This window comes from Benincasa hispida, chromosome 1, assembly GCF_009727055.1.
Source record: "Benincasa hispida cultivar B227 chromosome 1, ASM972705v1, whole genome shotgun sequence".
NCBI lineage: Eukaryota > Viridiplantae > Streptophyta > Magnoliopsida > Cucurbitales > Cucurbitaceae > Benincasa > Benincasa hispida.
Genome location: NC_052349.1, coordinates 80,700,833 through 80,718,498, shown reverse-complemented (window position 1 = coordinate 80,718,498; position 17,666 = coordinate 80,700,833). Strand labels below are relative to the sequence as shown.

Here is a 17,666-nt window from a genome sequence, read left to right as displayed (position 1 = left end):
GATTGTAATTGAGTCTATGTTCATGTACGTGTTGCTCATATCTAGTTTCACTTCCATTTGGTGAAAAATGGAGCAAGAATGGAGAATTTTGGGTGATCAAGCAAGGAAGAGCATGCATTCTGCCTTAGAGTGTAAGGCTGCAACGTAAGGACTTTCACCTTACGCTGTAAGGCAGAGAGCATAGGGTCGCTACACTCGTGCTACGTGGAGTGTTGCAATGCTGTAGGTAGCATAACGTTACGCTGTGGCAATAAGGACGCCAGAGTAAAGACGCTACTAGCAAGCATCGTTATGCTTCAAACGTGAAGGACGCCGACATCACAATGCGGGCAGAGAGCATTGCGACGCTCCAGACATGAGGCACGAGTGTGAGGATCATTCTGGACCATCGGTTCGAGCCTTCCATGTGGTTTAAGTAGTGGTTTTCTTTGATTTTTTAATTGTTATTTGTAATAATTAAGTATTTTGTTGTTTTTTCATTAAGTGAATTAATATGACGTGTTATATTAATTTAATCAATGTTAAGAAGTCAATCTCATTCCAAATATTGCTTTTAATTATGCATGTGATGTATGTTTATTTTTTTTTTTATAAATGTCATATAAAAAAATCCCACCATAGGATAAACATTTTTTCATATGTAATAATTATATTACAAAGTTGCATGATTCTTTAAGCATGCTCATGCATCATATTATATAAGTGATAAAATATGAATGCATACATTAATAACATGTTCATGCATCATTTTATATTATAAATGTTATAATATATAGTTTGAATGAATGGAAACATGCTATTTTATTTTCATTACTTTATTATATAAATGTCATGTACGTAGTAATGAAAATAGTAATGCATGATCCATGACACCACTTTGGTAAATTACAAATGTTATAATTTTAAAGTATGTCATTAGATGCATGTATAGGTTTTAGTTGTTTCGTTAAGCTTTATAATTGTTATAAGTTAAATGGATATAGAATTAAAATCAATAATATACAAGTTGCATGCAAGTACTAGTATGTTTAAATGTACTTGTTCTGTGTTAAACTAAGAATGCCTCATCGCTATGCTTAGTATGATGTGTAATTTATTCTTGTTTGAATATTTATGTGCTATGTATGTTTCACAAGTGACTACTTGAATCATAAGAGTGGCATGATTTGGTTGGCATTTATAGTTATTGTGTATCTCTGCGATGTATGTACGTTGTTTGGTGGCCCTTTAGGTGTAGGCTACTTACCAATACAAGTATGTACTAATCCCCACCAAATTTTGTAGGTCAACGAGCATGGCGAGTTTGGTGATGCTAAGGATGGAGCTTGAGAAAGATCATCATATAGGCTTATGGCGTTTTTTTCCTTGTTGTTAAGAGTTAATTATTTTTAATATTTGGACTTTGAAAACTTTGTTTTAGATTTAGGATGGTTTTCAACTAGTTGTTTGAGTTGAAAATTTTAATTTGTAATATAGGGTGATTTTGTGATACATATTTTGATATATATTTATAATTTTTTATTGAGACTTTCTGTTTTATGATATATACCCTAATATCTATTGAACATTAAATTCATTTGTAATTTATATATATTAGTCTTCAATATGTAGGATGATTTTTTGATATAAACTATAATATATATCTTCAACTTTTTTATTGAAACCTTTTGTTTTATGATACATACACTAATATATATCGAACATTAAGGTGATTTGGAATTTATATATTGTGGTAGATAACTTTGTTTATTTGAAAATCATGAGGTTTTAAATTGAATTTGAATCGGTCACAATAGTTGAGAATTAGCGATTTCTGTGAGGGAGTTTGTGTTTGAAAGAACTCTTATACAAGAGTACCTCTGAGCGGAAGCGGATCTTTCCAATTCATTGTGATAGAATTTCCACATATACATTCACACATATAGATATGCATTAACAACACTAAATTACATGCATGCTTTCAGATAAAATAAATGAGAACAAGAGAACTTACCAGTTGAAAACTTTCTTCTTGGCAAATCTCACTCTAATACGAATGGACTCTTTGGGCTATCGCTAGAACGTCAAGCAATTGTTCAGTAACACCCCGGTCGTCTACCACGAACAACTTCGCACGAATAGTAGGAAATGGGGATGACACCATCACTCAGAGCCCTTAGTATTCTTGGAGTGAGAATCCAAAGTGTGGGCTTTGTTCAGATTTGGTAGAGGTGAGGAGGAAAAGATATCGTGTACAAAGATCAAGCAAGTGGGAGAAGGAAAGATGCTTCATCATTTAGGCGAGGTACAATTGTGTGCGCGAGTGAACGATCGTTTAGTAAGATGTGAGCTGCTATCGTATAGGCTCTCAATTCACTAAGCGATAGGATGCTAACAAAATAGCCGCGTGTCTGCAAAATGAAAACAATTTTCATTTTATTCTTCAGTTACGAAAACCAAATTGAACTTCTCACTGACACATCGTTACGGAGAAAACGCCGGCCAATTATCTCATAACTATCCAATTAATAAAATAATAAATATAACCATATTATATTCATAACCTATAGATTGATATCATATATCAACCATAGTGTTTTCTCCTCTACTTGATATAAATCATATTTATATCTAATTTCCTCTAAATGAATGAATCTCATACATTTAGTCAATCATATCATATATAATTAACTAGTTTAATTATATCATATATAATCGAACTCCTTCTTGTCAATTTGAACATTTCAAATTGACCCAAAAACTGATTCTCAACTTGTATCCAAACTACCAAGGGGACCTTATGGACCTATGGCTCGAAGCTCCAACATTACGTGAATAGTTGACTAAATTCTTTAGCCACGAGATCCACCATCTGTTAACTGCCAGGCATTCCACTAAAGACCGACAGCTAAATTCTTCTTACCACAGATATATTTCTGTGTCCATCGGATATAACCAATCATGAGTACGATAACCCTTCACAGACGCTCGTAAGTACATCTGGGCCAATTTACCGTTTTTCCCTTGTAGTTACATCTTTCTCCTTAAATACCACTGATCCCTCTAATGAACAATATAACATAGTCTTACTATGTGTGAACACCTCTCGAGCCATGAAAATGTGTGTGGCGCCACATCGTTCAAGCCCCGGGATCGGGAGCAATCTATCTACTTACCCCTGCTTTGGGGAAGGAGTGAATTCCAGCTGAGTTCCCAGCTCCCAAATCAGACGAATCCCCAAAGTGGTAGGTTTGAGTCAACGGCCTGGCCACTTGCACCCATGCAAATCAAAGAACCACCCTCAATGGCAGGAGTTCCCAACTCACTCAGGATTGAGGTCATGTTACCTATGGTCATCTTAATGAAGTGAAGTATCTGTCATGAATGGTGTTATATAACAAGACGTTAACACTTCGTGGTCAAGTCTTATACAAACTCATTGTATAGGACGCCCCTACTCGCATGTCCCTACACGAATGATCGGGAACAGACTATATGTGGCAAGTCATAACACTTGTAACCATTCCACAAAGCGAGCCGCATCCGTAGCGTTACCAGGATAAGATTTCCCTCCTATATCCATATATTACAAACCATTTTGGTTATCATTTAAGACATGATCCACTTGTATGTCACCACATACATGCTTAAGTTACATAATGACAACCATGGATTTTAGTTCATTAGTTTGTGGTAAAACAAATAAAACATCCAATGTGCAAAGTCAAGAAGTGAAGTAAATATCATATATTATACATCACAAGCGTTCATACAAATTGTTTACAAACTACAGGACATGAGACTTTAGGGCATCATCCCCAACAATCTCCCACTTGTCCTAAAGTGAGTGGGGTGTACAAAAACTAGTGCAAAATAATAAACTAGAGCACTGAGGCCCAGTACAATATAATCTCCCACTTGCCCTAGTCCAGCCGTGGGCTGTCCCGTAGACCTATGCTCTGAAGGTGACCCTCAAACACTGTAGCCATGAGAGCCTTCGTAAACGGGTCAGCAACGTTGTGCTTCGAGGTGTCTTCGTGACGATCACACCCCCTCGATGCACTATCTCGCGGATCAAGTGATACTTCCGCTCTATGTGTTTGTCGCGCCTGTGACTTCTGGGCTCCTTGGAGTTCGCCACATCACCACTATTTTCACAATAGAGGGTGATAGGCCTAGACATATCTGGAACTACTTCTAGCTCTGTCAGGAACTTTCTGAGTCAGACGGTCTCTTTAGCCTGTCTCTTATACACATCTAGATGTGTATAAGAGACAGCGAGCATGTAGTCCCTCGTTCTCCTAAAATACTTGAGGATGTTCTTCACTACGGTCTAGTGACCCTGGCTTGGGTTAGACTGATACCTACTGACTATTCCCACAGCCTGTCTCTTATACACATCTAGATGTGTATAAGAGACAGCACATACATGTAGTCCCTCGTTCTCCGAAGATACTTGAGGATGTTCTTCACTACGGTCTAGTGACCCTGGCTTGGGTTAGACTGATACCTACTGACTATTCCCACAACGTAGCAGATGTCTAGCCTAGTACAAGGCATCACATACATTAAACTGCCAATGGAAAATGTATATGGGACCTGTCTCATTTCCTCAACCTCTTGAGGTGTCTTAGGACACATGTCCTTAGAAAAACTGACTCCATGCCTGAATGGCAGTAGGCCCCTTTTGAAGTCCTACATCGAGTAATTGAGCAACATCTTGTCAATGTACGATGCTTGAGACAGCGCTAGCACTTTGTTCTTACGATCCGAAAGATCTGTATTCCCAGAACAAACTAAGCCTCTCCCAAATCTTTCATTTGGAATTGGGTCGTTAGCCAGTTCTTAACTGCAGTCAGTAGACCTACATCTTTCCTAATGAGTAGGATATTGTCTACATACAACACTAAGAAAATTATTGAACCGTTGACAATCTTCTTGTAGACACAAGATTCATCAATGTTTTGGTCAAAACCATATAATTTGATCGTAGTATCAAACTGAATGTTCCAAGATTGAGATGCTTGTTTCAGCCCATAAATGGACCGATTCAGTTTGCAAACTTTTTACTCTTGACCTTGGGCAATGAATCCCTTGGGTTGCACCATGTAAATGGTCTCCTCAAGATTGCCATTCAGAAAGGTTGTCTTGACGTCCATTTTCTAGATCTCATAATTATAATAAGCTGTAATGGACAAGAGCATGCAGATCAACTTTAACATGACAATAGGTGAGAAAGTCTCTTCATAGTTGACTCCCTCCACCTGGGTATAACCCTTTGCCACAAGTCAAGCCTTGAAGGTTTGCACCTTCCCATCAGCACCCTATTTCCTCTCGTAGATTCGTTTACAACCTATAGATCTTACCCATCAGGCGGATCTACAAGATCCCATACTGAGTTGAAGTACATCGACTTCATCTCGAGATCCATGGCTTTGACCCATTCATCTAGATCTATATTCTCCATTGCCTTCTGATATGACAACAGATCCTCAACGTCGCCATCTAATACCATAGCGAGGATTTTGTGTGAAACCCAAATAGCGAAAGGGAGGGTTCGCAACCCTCCCACTACATCGAGGTTCCCTCAACTCTTGGGATGGAACTGACCTACTAGATGAACTATCATCAATAACTCTTGTTGATAAAGCAGGCCCTTCAACAACTCTTGTTGAAATTTCAGTAGTTTCGTTGGAAAACTCACGTATCACGACTTTACTACGTGGACTGTGCTCCCTAATATGATCCTCCTCAAGGAAAGTAGCATTCGTGGAAACAAACACCCTATTTTCCGATGGATCATAAAAATAACCCCCTCGTGTACCTTTGGGGTAGCCTACAAAGAGGCATAACCTCGACCGTGATTCCAACCTTTTGGGATTTACCTCAAGCACATGTGTTGGGTGACCCCATTTTCGGAAGTGACATAAACTAGCTTTACGATCATTCCATAACTTCATAGGTGTTCTCGCAACACTCTTGGAAGGAACACATTTGAGGATGTATACCACAGTCTTCACTGCGAAACCCCAAAACGAGTCTGATAAGAAAGCGTAACTCATCATCGAAGAACCATGTCCAACAAGATTCTGTTTCTCCTCTTTGCTACACCATTCTGCTGAGGTGTACCCGGCACTAAGAGTTGGGAAACGATTTCATGTTCTATCAAATAGTCTTGGAATCAAGAATCCAAAAACTCTCCACCTTGATCTGATCGAAGTGTTTTAATTCGTCTATCCAATGCATTTTCAACTTTAGCCTTGAACTCTTTGAACTTTCAAAGGATTCAGACTTACATTGCATTAGATAAACATACCTATACCTAGAGTAATCATCAGTAAAACTGATAAAATACTCATAGCCACCTCGGGCTCGCACATTCATAGGACCACAAAGGTCAAAATGTACTAACTCAAGAGGCTTTTTGGCTCGATAACCTTTTCCAATAAAAGGTCTTTTAGTCATCTTACCCTCAAAGCAAGATTCATACACCGATAAAGAATTTTCTTCTAACTCACTTAGAAGGCCATTCTTCACCAATCTCTCAATTCGATTGAGATTGATGTGTCCTAATCGAAGGTGCCAAAGCTGGGCATTTTCTTTTGGAGAAATTTGTTGACGTTTAGATTGAGTTACGATAGATTTAAACAACTCTGTGTTATGAAGGGAACTTAAGGCTAACAGTCTGAGCACATACAAGTTGTTTTCTAGTTTAGCTGTACAAAATTCAACACCATCCTTATGAATAAGCACTTTATCCACATTAAAAGAAAGCGTATATTTACATTGTAACAGACACTTTACAAGGTTCCTTTTATTTAGGAACTACAAAAACATCTTTCAAAACAAGAAACCTATTATGTAAAGTTAACTGGATGCCTACCACTGCCACAGCTGAGACGATGTGCCCAGTGCCTACTTGCATCGTCATCTCACTAGCCTCTAGTTGTCGCAAGGATCTAATCCCTTGAAAAGAAGAACAAACGTGAGTAGTGGCACCCAAATCAATTATCCAGGCCGAATCATCATTCTCCACTAAACATGTTTCTAGCACAAGTAAATCATATTTACCTTGCTGCCTTCCTTTCCTTCAGCCACCGAGGACAATTCCTTTTCCAGTGTCCGTCCTAATTGCAATGGAAACATTTTCCTTTTTCAACCGGCAGTGGATGCCTCCTTGGGGTGACAGGTGGCGAGTTAGCATAAGCTTTTCCTTTCCCCTTACCACCCTTTTTCTTCTTTCCCTTTGTAGAGTTAAAAGTAGAAGGTGCAGACTTCATTCCTAAGGTCAAACCTCGATGGAACTTCTAGAAGACGAGGCAAAATTTGCCACACCCCTTTTCCTCTCCTTACTTTTCAGTAAAGATTGGTATGTTTGCAACTCATTGAGCAGAGTTGTAAGGGTGTATTCCACTTTTTTAAGAATCGTATTACTAACAAAGTGGAGGAAGCTCTCCAGCAATGAATGCAGGATGATGCTAACCTAATTGCCCTCATCGATTCTAAACTCATTCATCTCTGCCACATTAAAGTGGACCATCATATTAAGCACATGTTCACAAACAGAGGTGCCTTCCTCCATTTTGGAGTTGAAGATGTATTTAAGAGCCTCATGCTTGAGCTGTCCAAACGGTTGTCCGAACACTGTCTCTTATACACATCTAGATGTGTATAAGAGACAGCTTACAGGAGATCAAATAAAGAAACGCGCAAAACTGCCATCTTATAGAGGGACATTCCCAGGGTGCCTCAAGGCGATGCGTAGTAACTTTATTCAACCTAACAAGGGAGACCGAGGGATATGTTGTCGCACTTCCCGCTCCCACTTACTATGAACATTCTCTCCATCCACCTTGATATTGACCTACCCAAACACCATCCTTTAGGGGGACACTCCCAGGGTGCCACGAGGTCGAGCCTAAGATCTGTCTCTTATACACATCTAGATGTGTATAAGAGACAGTCTTACAGGAGATCAAATAAAGAAACGCGCAAAACTGCCATCTTATAGAGGGACATTCCCAGGGTGCCTCAAGGTGGTGTGCTTTTCGCATTTCCCGCTCCCACTTACTATGAATATTCTCTCCATCCACCTTGATATTGACCTACCCAAGCACGATCCTTTAAGGGGACACTCTCAAGGTGCCACGAGGCCGAGGATAGATCTCACGGCGTGGACTATAAGGGAGAAACGCAAAAGGTTTAAATGAAGCATCATATGCCCTAAGTACCTGTCTGAATGTTCTACCTAGGGGTTCATTAACCTAGACAATCCGGCTACTGATTTTAATCTAAGTCATTTATTAAGTCCGGTAAAAAACAACTTTTGTCTTTGATAATAGAACAAGTTCAAATAGTCACATTAAACACTTTAATGGACTATCCTTAACTTGCATGCATGCATCAAATCTATCTAATTCACCTTTCCAGGTAGGTTCCCAAGTAGGGGTGTTACGTTTCTGTCACCTTAAATACCCCAGCCTAGACAGAACCCACCTTAGACAAAAGGTCTGTTATAGATAGATTTGTTACACTTTAACCTTTTATTAGTCAATTTATTCCTATTAAACTGATTAAAAGATTAAAGCCTAAGGTTGCTAATCATATTAGAACCGTGATCTTAAGTCTATCTCATCCAAGTTTTAAACATTTTAAAATCATGAATTAAACCTAAGTGAGCATGCATGTCTTTCTTATTATTTTTAGTTCTAATTTCTCTTTAGCCTTTTAAAAAGAAACAACTAAAACATACATTGTTACACAATTAGGTATTTATAATGCTTATAAATTTAATCTATGTGTCATGCTTCATGCAATGTCCAGTCATTACTATACATAACTTTTATATACAAGTAACAACCAAGCACACATGCTTTCCATACACCCTTATACTATAACATTTATAATATAAAGATGATGCATATCAATGATTTATGCATACATAAATATAACTCTTATATTATATAATGCATGAGCATGCTCTTACGTAATTTTAATCATGATTCTCTAAATCATAACATTTATAATAAAGAGATGATGCATGACCAATACATAACCTAAGGTATGATTTTTCTATATGTGCATACCATATGTATAAAATAAACCATACATCTCATGTATAAAAACACAGATTAATGGACCTAGATGAACCACCTCTAAAATTGCAATGAGAATATTACATTTTTCACCGAGCAAACCAATTCACAGGCAAACCGGGTCTTGAACTACTGAGTGAAGCTCCCATCATTTAGTAAACGCCTCCAGGTAAACGATCGTGTAGTGCACACTAGATGATAACACGAATGCTAAACGATCTCTTAGACGACAAAGAGGTTGCGAAGCCTGATCGTCTAGACGATCGCTTAACACGTGATAGGTAAACAATTTACTACACGATTTACTCCGCAATCGTATAGTTAGTAACTAAGCAATGAGGCTTGCTGAGCTATACAATCGTCTAATGCACGCGTGTTAAACGACACCCGAGTATCCGATACTTAGCGATCGTCTACCCTATCGTCGACACGACCCAACAAACGCTTGGTCGTCTTCATCCTTGAAGAACAGCAACCCTTACTACGAAGCCTCTTCATGAACGACTCAAAACTCAAACTATCTTTGCAATTACAGACTTGATAGCAATTAATTATGCCAAAAAATGTAGGGGTTAATGACAACTCAAACTTCATGATCCGTTTGTATGTCACCACATACGTGCTTAGATTACATAATGAAAATCAGGGATTTTAGTTTATTGGTTTTTGGTAAAGCAAATAAAACATTCAATGTGTAAAGTCAAGAAGTGAAGTAAATATTATATATTATACATCACAAGCATTCGTACAAACTACAGGATGTAACACAGAATTTTATATCTTTAAATCTTTAAGCATGCGGACAAATCTGAATATGAATCAATGTTTCTTATGTCACATAATAGATGCACGCAAGATACAATTCCATGTGATACTACTTCTAAATATGCGTTAATTATGAGAACCTTGTAGTATACTATGTGTTGTCACAAGTTTCCTTGCATTGGAACCAAGTGTAATTCCACCGCAAGTTTCTCGGTGTGATTCGAGGTCGAACACAGGGACTGTTTGAGGTTATTGTGTTATGTTTGTGATACATGCGACCAGGGGTTTTTCAATGTATAAAAGTTGTTGTGTACAAGAATATAAACATGCGATAAAGTAAAGTAAAGCGGTAAAGTTGCAATAATAACATAAGTTGCGTTAAAGTAAATTGCGATAAAGTAAATATAATCTAAGATGATACAAAATACAAGTTTCATGATACAAGATACTGAGGTCAAGGCTGACTGTGAAGATATATAAAGATCGTGTGATGTGGTGGCAAGTCTTATGTGTGAAACAGAAAGAGAAAAGATAATTAATACAAACATCGTAAGTTTCTTAATTGCGTTAAAGGCATAAATACAATTCCACTTTTCCCTTGACGTACACCTCTCGGTGATCGGTCACACTCCCACATCTCTGTGGTGAAACAGGGACGAACGTAATGAACGTAAGGTTGCTTCCATCTCTGGAAGTACTTCTTGCTTTAGTTAACGCATTCTTCTAACCATCTCTCGACAGATTAGAATGGCACCTTCACTTCTGCTCTCACAGGTGAAGATGCCGTCTAGCATGCTTTAGCTAAACGTCTTTATTAATTTAACACTGATTAAGTTACCCATTTAATCCATATTAATTACCAAGGGATTAAGAAAACTTTATGAAGAAAGTGATAAACGAAGGAACGGAAATAGACAGAGAAGTGGATATGAAAATGATCGAGACATTCAATATTTCTATTCAGCGTCTGATACATGATTTGTGAATGAAGAGATTAAGAAGATGAAATACAGTGAGGAATAGAATTAGAAACAAATACAAATAAACGCCAACGTCTTGGCGCCAATCTGGATGGAGATTTGCTTGCCAATATGGATGGATCGTGCGGAAGGATGAGCTTCCCTCTCAGGCTTGCTCAACCGATAGCAGGGATCTGAGTATAGAGCTTCACGGCAGGGATCTGGCAGAATAGCACTGAGACTCACCTCTCGACCTTGTCTCTTTTCTTCCCGGATTTCTTCTGATCAGTAGTCAGCTCAGCCTCTCTCTCAGTAATCCAACAGTAATTAGCCCTCGTATCAATTATTCTCGTATCAAGTATATTTTTAACTGAAGTCTATGAGGGTATTTATAGGTGAGAAGCTTTGACTCTTGGCTTGTGGTCCCCACTTCTTGTTATGGAAATTCCGAAGATGGAAGAATAAATATTCCTTCTGTTATGCAATCAGACCGTTAAATCTGCACAATGGTTAACTGTACATGTGTCGTAATCCTCCGCCTTTGCATTGCTCAGCTGCATCTTTCGATTGGGTGCTTGCATGCGGGGTTGTTTTTATTATCGCATGCGGTTGAAACTTAGCTCGGGATCAACTGTCGCATTGTGCCGTCATTGCGTTAATTGTCTCTTCATTGTTGATTGACGGGCGCAAGGTGACAGAGATGCGTTTTTCAATTTCTTGTTGAGCCTTGATCACAAACGGTGACTTGGTTTCCTGCAAAACAGAGTAAAAATGTCCTCTTCTTCCATCTTGATGATGTTAATGGGTGTAATTGCGATGATTTATAATTATTATATTACTAAGCTAATTTTCATACGATCAACGCATATTATCTCTCTTTTGGCCGCAATATCTGAATAAGGCAGTATAAATAACTTGTATTTCTACAAGTTATCACAGGACACGAGACTTTAAGGCATCATCCCCAACAAAATTTACTTAAATAGAATTTAGTCAATCTTATTAGTATATTTCATATATTGTTTAGAATATTTGCAAACATCTAAGACAAATGTTCTAATGTATATTTGATAATGAATCTAAACTATGGTATATATGAGATAATAATGCAAAATATAAATAAACTCAAAATAAACAATGAACTATAATAGACAAACTTAAATAAGTCAGACCATCATATAAAAACTGCATTAGAATGACATATATATCCAACATTGGGAGAGTATATTATAGGTACACAAACAATACCTAATTAGAATCACATACTATATGAGAATACCTCATATAATGTCAAATAAATAATATAATATATTATGTGAAAATAAATAATATTCAAAATAAACAATGGAATATATCAATAATACCAAAAATCAAATATTAGATGCATTTTCTTTCTCCAATTCAAATGGAAAAAATTATATTAAATACATTTTCTCTCTCGATTTAAAAATAGAAAAAAATCTTTTCTCTCTCCATCATTAAGGGAATTTGTAAATAGGCAGATATATATAAAAATCAAAATTAAAATAATTAAAATAATGAATTTATCTAAAAATAATACTAAAAAGATATTTTAAAAATATATGGCTAAAAAGAGATGTTTTATGTAAAAATCTCTTATCCTTCAACATCATTAATGAGTCCAAGTCTTTCCCAAACTCGATTTAAGCTATGCCCAAATTCAATCTTTGATTCACTTAACCCATTTATTGAGGCCCGAGCCGAGTCATTAATGGTGATGATTCAATCCTTAATAAATAAAATTAAGAAAAGTAAATAAAAAACCATCTTGTTTATTTATTATCATATTGGGTCTTAGAAAAAAGCAACCGAATAAAAGGAATAATACAATATAATATAGGCAAACAAAAAAAAAAACGAAATAGAGGCAAATATAGGCAAACGAGAATTGGTAAAGGCAATGTTAGGGGTTGGAATTCCCTGTTTCGTATGAGCCTTAGATTCTGTATTTGCAATTGCAACCAACAAAACTCCACCACCCACTCGCCCCTACGACAGGGTTGCATGTTGAGCTGCCCTCCTTCTCCCACATCCTTTTTCTTTAATCTTTACGATTACATCATATCATATCATATCATATTAAAAAGAGCAAGAAAAAGAAAAGAAACGTATGGAATAAATTATAATGCACTCCTAAATGGGAGGGGCATTTAATTTGATTCGCAACTTTCGGCCGTAAAAGCGAATTAAAGTATTTTGGATGCCAATCTTTGAAATATGTTTTATGTGATTCAAGGTGGATATGGTAAAATAATAAAATTCCAATATCTATTTTCAATCAAGAAAATTTTAAAAATGATTTTCAATTAATGAAAAAAAAGAAAATAAAGAGATTAATTATGATGTGTTAATTAAAAAAAAAAAATTAAAAGATAGAAAAAATGTCAAACTATTTATAAAAGTAGAAAAAAAGTTAATAGACTACTTCAATATGTATCACATAGCAGTAATGACAAGCTTCTATAATTTTCTATCACTGATGTAACTAATATTCTTCCAGCTTCTATCAAAGAAGATTAAATTTTACTATTTTGTATAAATAGTTTCTCTTATAAGATCTTTTTAAATATAAAAAAATATTTATACTCTATAGCAAAAAAAATTTCAAAAGTAGCACTTTGGAACCTTTTGTTATGAAACCTAAATATTTTTAGGATTTTTCTATTTATAAGAATTTTCCTTCTCTTATTTTTCTATTTTTAAGAATCATACTAATTAAAAATTAGAATTTGATAAGTTAATTATGTAATTTACTTTCAAATCTAATGAAATTCAATTTACATGTCTTAAAGTCATGAGATTTTAAATAGGTCGATAAAATACATTGATTTAAATGAGAATAGACAATACGTTATTAGATGATTTATTAATTTAAACACAATCTTATTAGTACAAATTTTATAGAAAAAGAGAGTAGGAGTTGGGTTTTGGGAATTAGGCGTAAAAGTGGGGATGGAGAATCTAATGCAGCAGGAGCAGGAGAAGGTGTCTGAAGATGAGGAGAAATAAGAGGTATAATTATTATTATAAATAGGCTATTTTAATATTAACCCAGAGGCCAGAGACCAGAGGCCACAGAGCAACAAAATTACTATTTATTTCTTGTTTACCTTGCAGGTTGACCTAACGCGACGCATCCCCCTTGGCCCTTCTTGGTCCTTCTTCCATTCGATCCCCATCCCGCCTTTTGCATCTCTGTTCTCTCCAGTAATAATAATAATAATAATAATAATAATAATATAAAAAAGATAAAAATATTCTTCAACTCCATTTCATTTCATCACGCACGCTGGTGGGGTGGGGGGGCTCGCAAGATCAAGAGAATGAGAAGAGATAAGAAGATGAAAGGAAGAATTTCGATGATTGGGAGTTACGCCATTGCATCCTCCATTAGAGACCACCACCATCAACGCCCTTCCATTACCTGCACCACCTTCAACATACTCGCTCCCATTTACAACCGTCTCAATCAACAGGTTCATGTTCATCATCTCCTTTCCTCCCTTTTTCTCTATTTCTATTTCTATTTCAATCTAACACCTCATAAATCGATGTATGGATGCAAATCAGGATCCCAGTTGCCGTGAAAGCGATTATAGGACATACTGGCTTGCCAGAAATCAGAGAATTCTCGATTGGCTCTTGTATGAGAAATCTTCCATTATCTGCCTTCAGGTTTCCAAATCCTTTCCTTCCCTTTCCTTTTGTTTTGTTTCACAACCATTATATTCTTGCTTGTTTCTTCTTTAATTCATCTTTTGGACCTGCCCTGCGCAGGAATTCTGGGTTGGAAATGAAGAACTTGTAAATATATACCAAAACAGACTTGGCAATGCCGGTTATATCAATTTCAAGCTTGCTCGGACCAATAACCGTGGCGATGGTACGTTTTCCTTCTTTTACTGAACATTCCTTCATTCAAATTTATCCATGTTAATCCTAATTCGCAACATTTATCTATTCCTATTGCCCCCATTTGATTTTGGATCTGAATCTTCAGGTTTGTTGACTGCGGTGCATAAGGATTATTTCAGAGTGGTTAACTACCGAGAGCTTCTGTTTAACGATTGTGGAGACCGCGTCGCGCAGCTATTACATGTTGAATTAGCAGTTCCGTTTTCACAGTCCCGAAACAACGATATTCGTCAGGAAATTCTCATCGTCAACACTCACTTGTTATTTCCTCATGATTCTAGTCTCTGTCTTGTCCGCTTGAATCAAGTACGTGCTCTTGCCTTCGCATTTATGCAACTTCTTACACTTTCCAATTTCAAACTTCTCAACCTTATTCTTTCAGGTATACAAAATTCTGCAATATGTTGAATCTTATCAGAAAGAAAACAAACTCAGTCCCATGCCCATCATACTTTGCGGGTAAACCTCCTTCACTTCCTTCTTAATTCTTTATTGTAATTTTATTCGCTTTCAGCCATGATCTGCTTCGACTGCAACAACATGGTTTTTTTAAGGTGGTGTTTCTGAATACTTTTTTTGTTTTCTTTAGTGACTGGAATGGAAGCAAACGTGGACACGTGTACAAGTTTCTTAGGTCGCAAGGGTTTGTATCCTCCTATGACACAGCTCATCAATACACAGATGCAGATTCACGCAAGGTTAGCATCTTCAATTTCCTTCCTTCATTTCAAACTCAACGTTGACTATTTTTCTAACTTGGGTTGTGGCCTTTTTCTTGTGTGTGAAACAGTGGGTGAGTCACCGGAATCATCGGGGAAACATTTGTGGGGTTGACTTCATATGGCTTTTAAACCCAAACGGATACAGAAAATTGTTAAAAACTAGCTGGAGTGAAGCTATTTTTGGCATGTTCAAGGTAAGAACTCCTCCTCCCAAACTAATTGCTGTGCCTTTCAATTTTATAATAATATTTGCAACTTATCTGTTTTGGAGAATAATCATCTTGCTCAATGTGCTGAGCATCTTCAGTTGAATTTCTATTTTGGATTTTGAAATAGTTTCCATCTGTTTGGTGGTTGTATGCCCAATGGACATTTTTTTTTTAATTTTTAAATACAACAAATGTGAGAGGTATGAAGATTTGAACCAACGATTTCATATTGCCTTTGTGCTTGATTATATAAGTTTTCCTTTTCTCTTCGTTCTTGATTATATAGAGCAACACTCAAATATTTAAACATTGGTGTGACTACCAAGTTGTTTTCATTCTTCGATCCTAATACAATCTTATAATTATCAGTATCTGCTTCGAAGAGCGTCACTGACAGAAGATGGTGCATTTGCCTTTCTGAAGGTGGACAGTGATGGTGACTACATAACCTACTCAGGTTTCTGTGAGGCTCTTCGACAGGTAGATGATGAGGCTTGCTGATTTAGGTTTTGACAACTTTATGGCGGTTCTGTTTGTGGACTTCCCTCGGGAGAAAGATCCACATTGGTTTGAATTGAAAAACTTATTTACGAATGGTTAAATCATTTTCTTCAGCTCAATTTAACTGGCCATCTCCATGGCCTTAGCGTTGAAGAGATAAAGGACTTGTGGGTACAAGCAGATAGAGATGGAAATGGCATTCTTGATCATAACGAATTTCAGGTAAGCTTTTCAAGTTCAAGTGTGTTACTTCATAAATTCTCAACTTGAATTCTTCCTGCTTGTTTTGAAACATAAGAAAATATATAAACTTTGGGTTGTAGTTAGATAAATGATATTAACGGAATGGTTATTAAGCACAGCATAGTTGGCAATGTGTTCACAGTTTTTAGCTATTGGTGTATAGTACTTTTGTCTTTGTAACAAAAACTGGAGTAGTGGATAGAAGAGTTAAACAGGCATGGATATTGATATTGATAGTAATGGTGGGTGTGTTTTGTGGTATAACCTACACCATTCCTTGACACAGCAGAGAATTTGGAATTCTACGGGGATGGAGGAGAGGGATGAAAAAAGCGATGAGGTTGAATCAAAGGAAAATCAAGAGCAAACGATTGGTTTCAGTGTTGAGAATGCAGTCCTGTTTCCTGCTGAAGTGGAGAAAGGAAGGTGGCCTGAGGACTACTCCCTTTCAGATCATGCACGGCTCACTGTGGTGTTCGCACCCATAAGAATGCCCTGTTCTCAGTTGTTATCCTGATGGCATACAATTGTTACTGTATACACAAGAAGTGGAAATCAATTCACAATTGCATTGCTTGTTCTCGAGGGATGAAACATCGAGAAGTTCTGGGCGGGAACACAACTCATTTGATTATTTTCCTTAATTTTCCAACCCAAGGGATAATATTGGTTTGGAGTTGGAAGCACACAACTGCACCCACAAACTCTCATGGACGAAAGCTTTTGAAGCCCATTTTTGGGGAGCAGAATCCAGCCCCTCACAAGTGAAAGGAAGGATAGAGGCCATGATGTGTACAGACAAACAGTTAAATGGTTATGGAAATCCTTGACCCTTGCTTTTGTAATATTTGTGCGATATATATAGCATATGTACAGTTTCTTGATATTTTTGCTATTTGGTATAGAAACAATTCATTAGGGTCTGGACTGGGGACGATACAGGGTCATTACTATGGCCAAGTGTGCATTTTCGTTCGTTTAAAATAATTTATTTTTAAATGTAAAAGGAAAAAAAAAAAACCAAACAAAAGAAAAGGTGAAATGGTAAATAGACTAAATAATTGGCATGCCTGAAAAAAAAAACTGACATGCCGGAAACCTCACCTACGATCTCTCTTCCTTAATAAGTAAGGAAAAACTTTTGCGTCCACAGCCACAAAACTTCCCAAAGCTGCCTTCCGTTCCACAAATGCGCCAAGTTCGAGAGATGGGAGGCTCAATCCTTTTGACTCGTTTGATTTGTTGGACTTAGGGTTG

General features: G+C 36.9%; 1 protein-coding gene across 3 annotated transcripts; it reads left to right on the top strand.

Annotated features, from left to right (window-relative positions):
• Positions 1-13,874: 13,874 nt before the first annotated feature.
• On the top strand, positions 13,875-17,333 carry LOC120070098 (uncharacterized calcium-binding protein At1g02270). 3 transcript variants are annotated; one of them, XM_039021967.1, is made up of 10 exons: positions 13,875-14,295; positions 14,390-14,494; positions 14,597-14,702; positions 14,820-15,040; positions 15,117-15,193; positions 15,324-15,432; positions 15,525-15,650; positions 16,089-16,145; positions 16,281-16,388; positions 16,696-17,333. In XM_039021967.1, exons 1-10 carry the CDS (start codon positions 14,143-14,145, stop codon positions 16,924-16,926), a joined length of 1,293 nt encoding a protein of 430 aa, XP_038877895.1. In that variant the 5' UTR covers positions 13,875-14,142; the 3' UTR covers positions 16,927-17,333. The 3 variants fall into 3 exon arrangements, with proteins under 3 accessions (XP_038877895.1, XP_038877883.1, XP_038877889.1); XM_039021955.1 differs by having other exon boundaries at positions 13,876-14,295; positions 16,035-16,145; XM_039021961.1 differs by having other exon boundaries at positions 13,877-14,295; positions 16,035-16,145; positions 16,699-17,333.
• Positions 17,334-17,666: the final 333 nt, after the last annotated feature.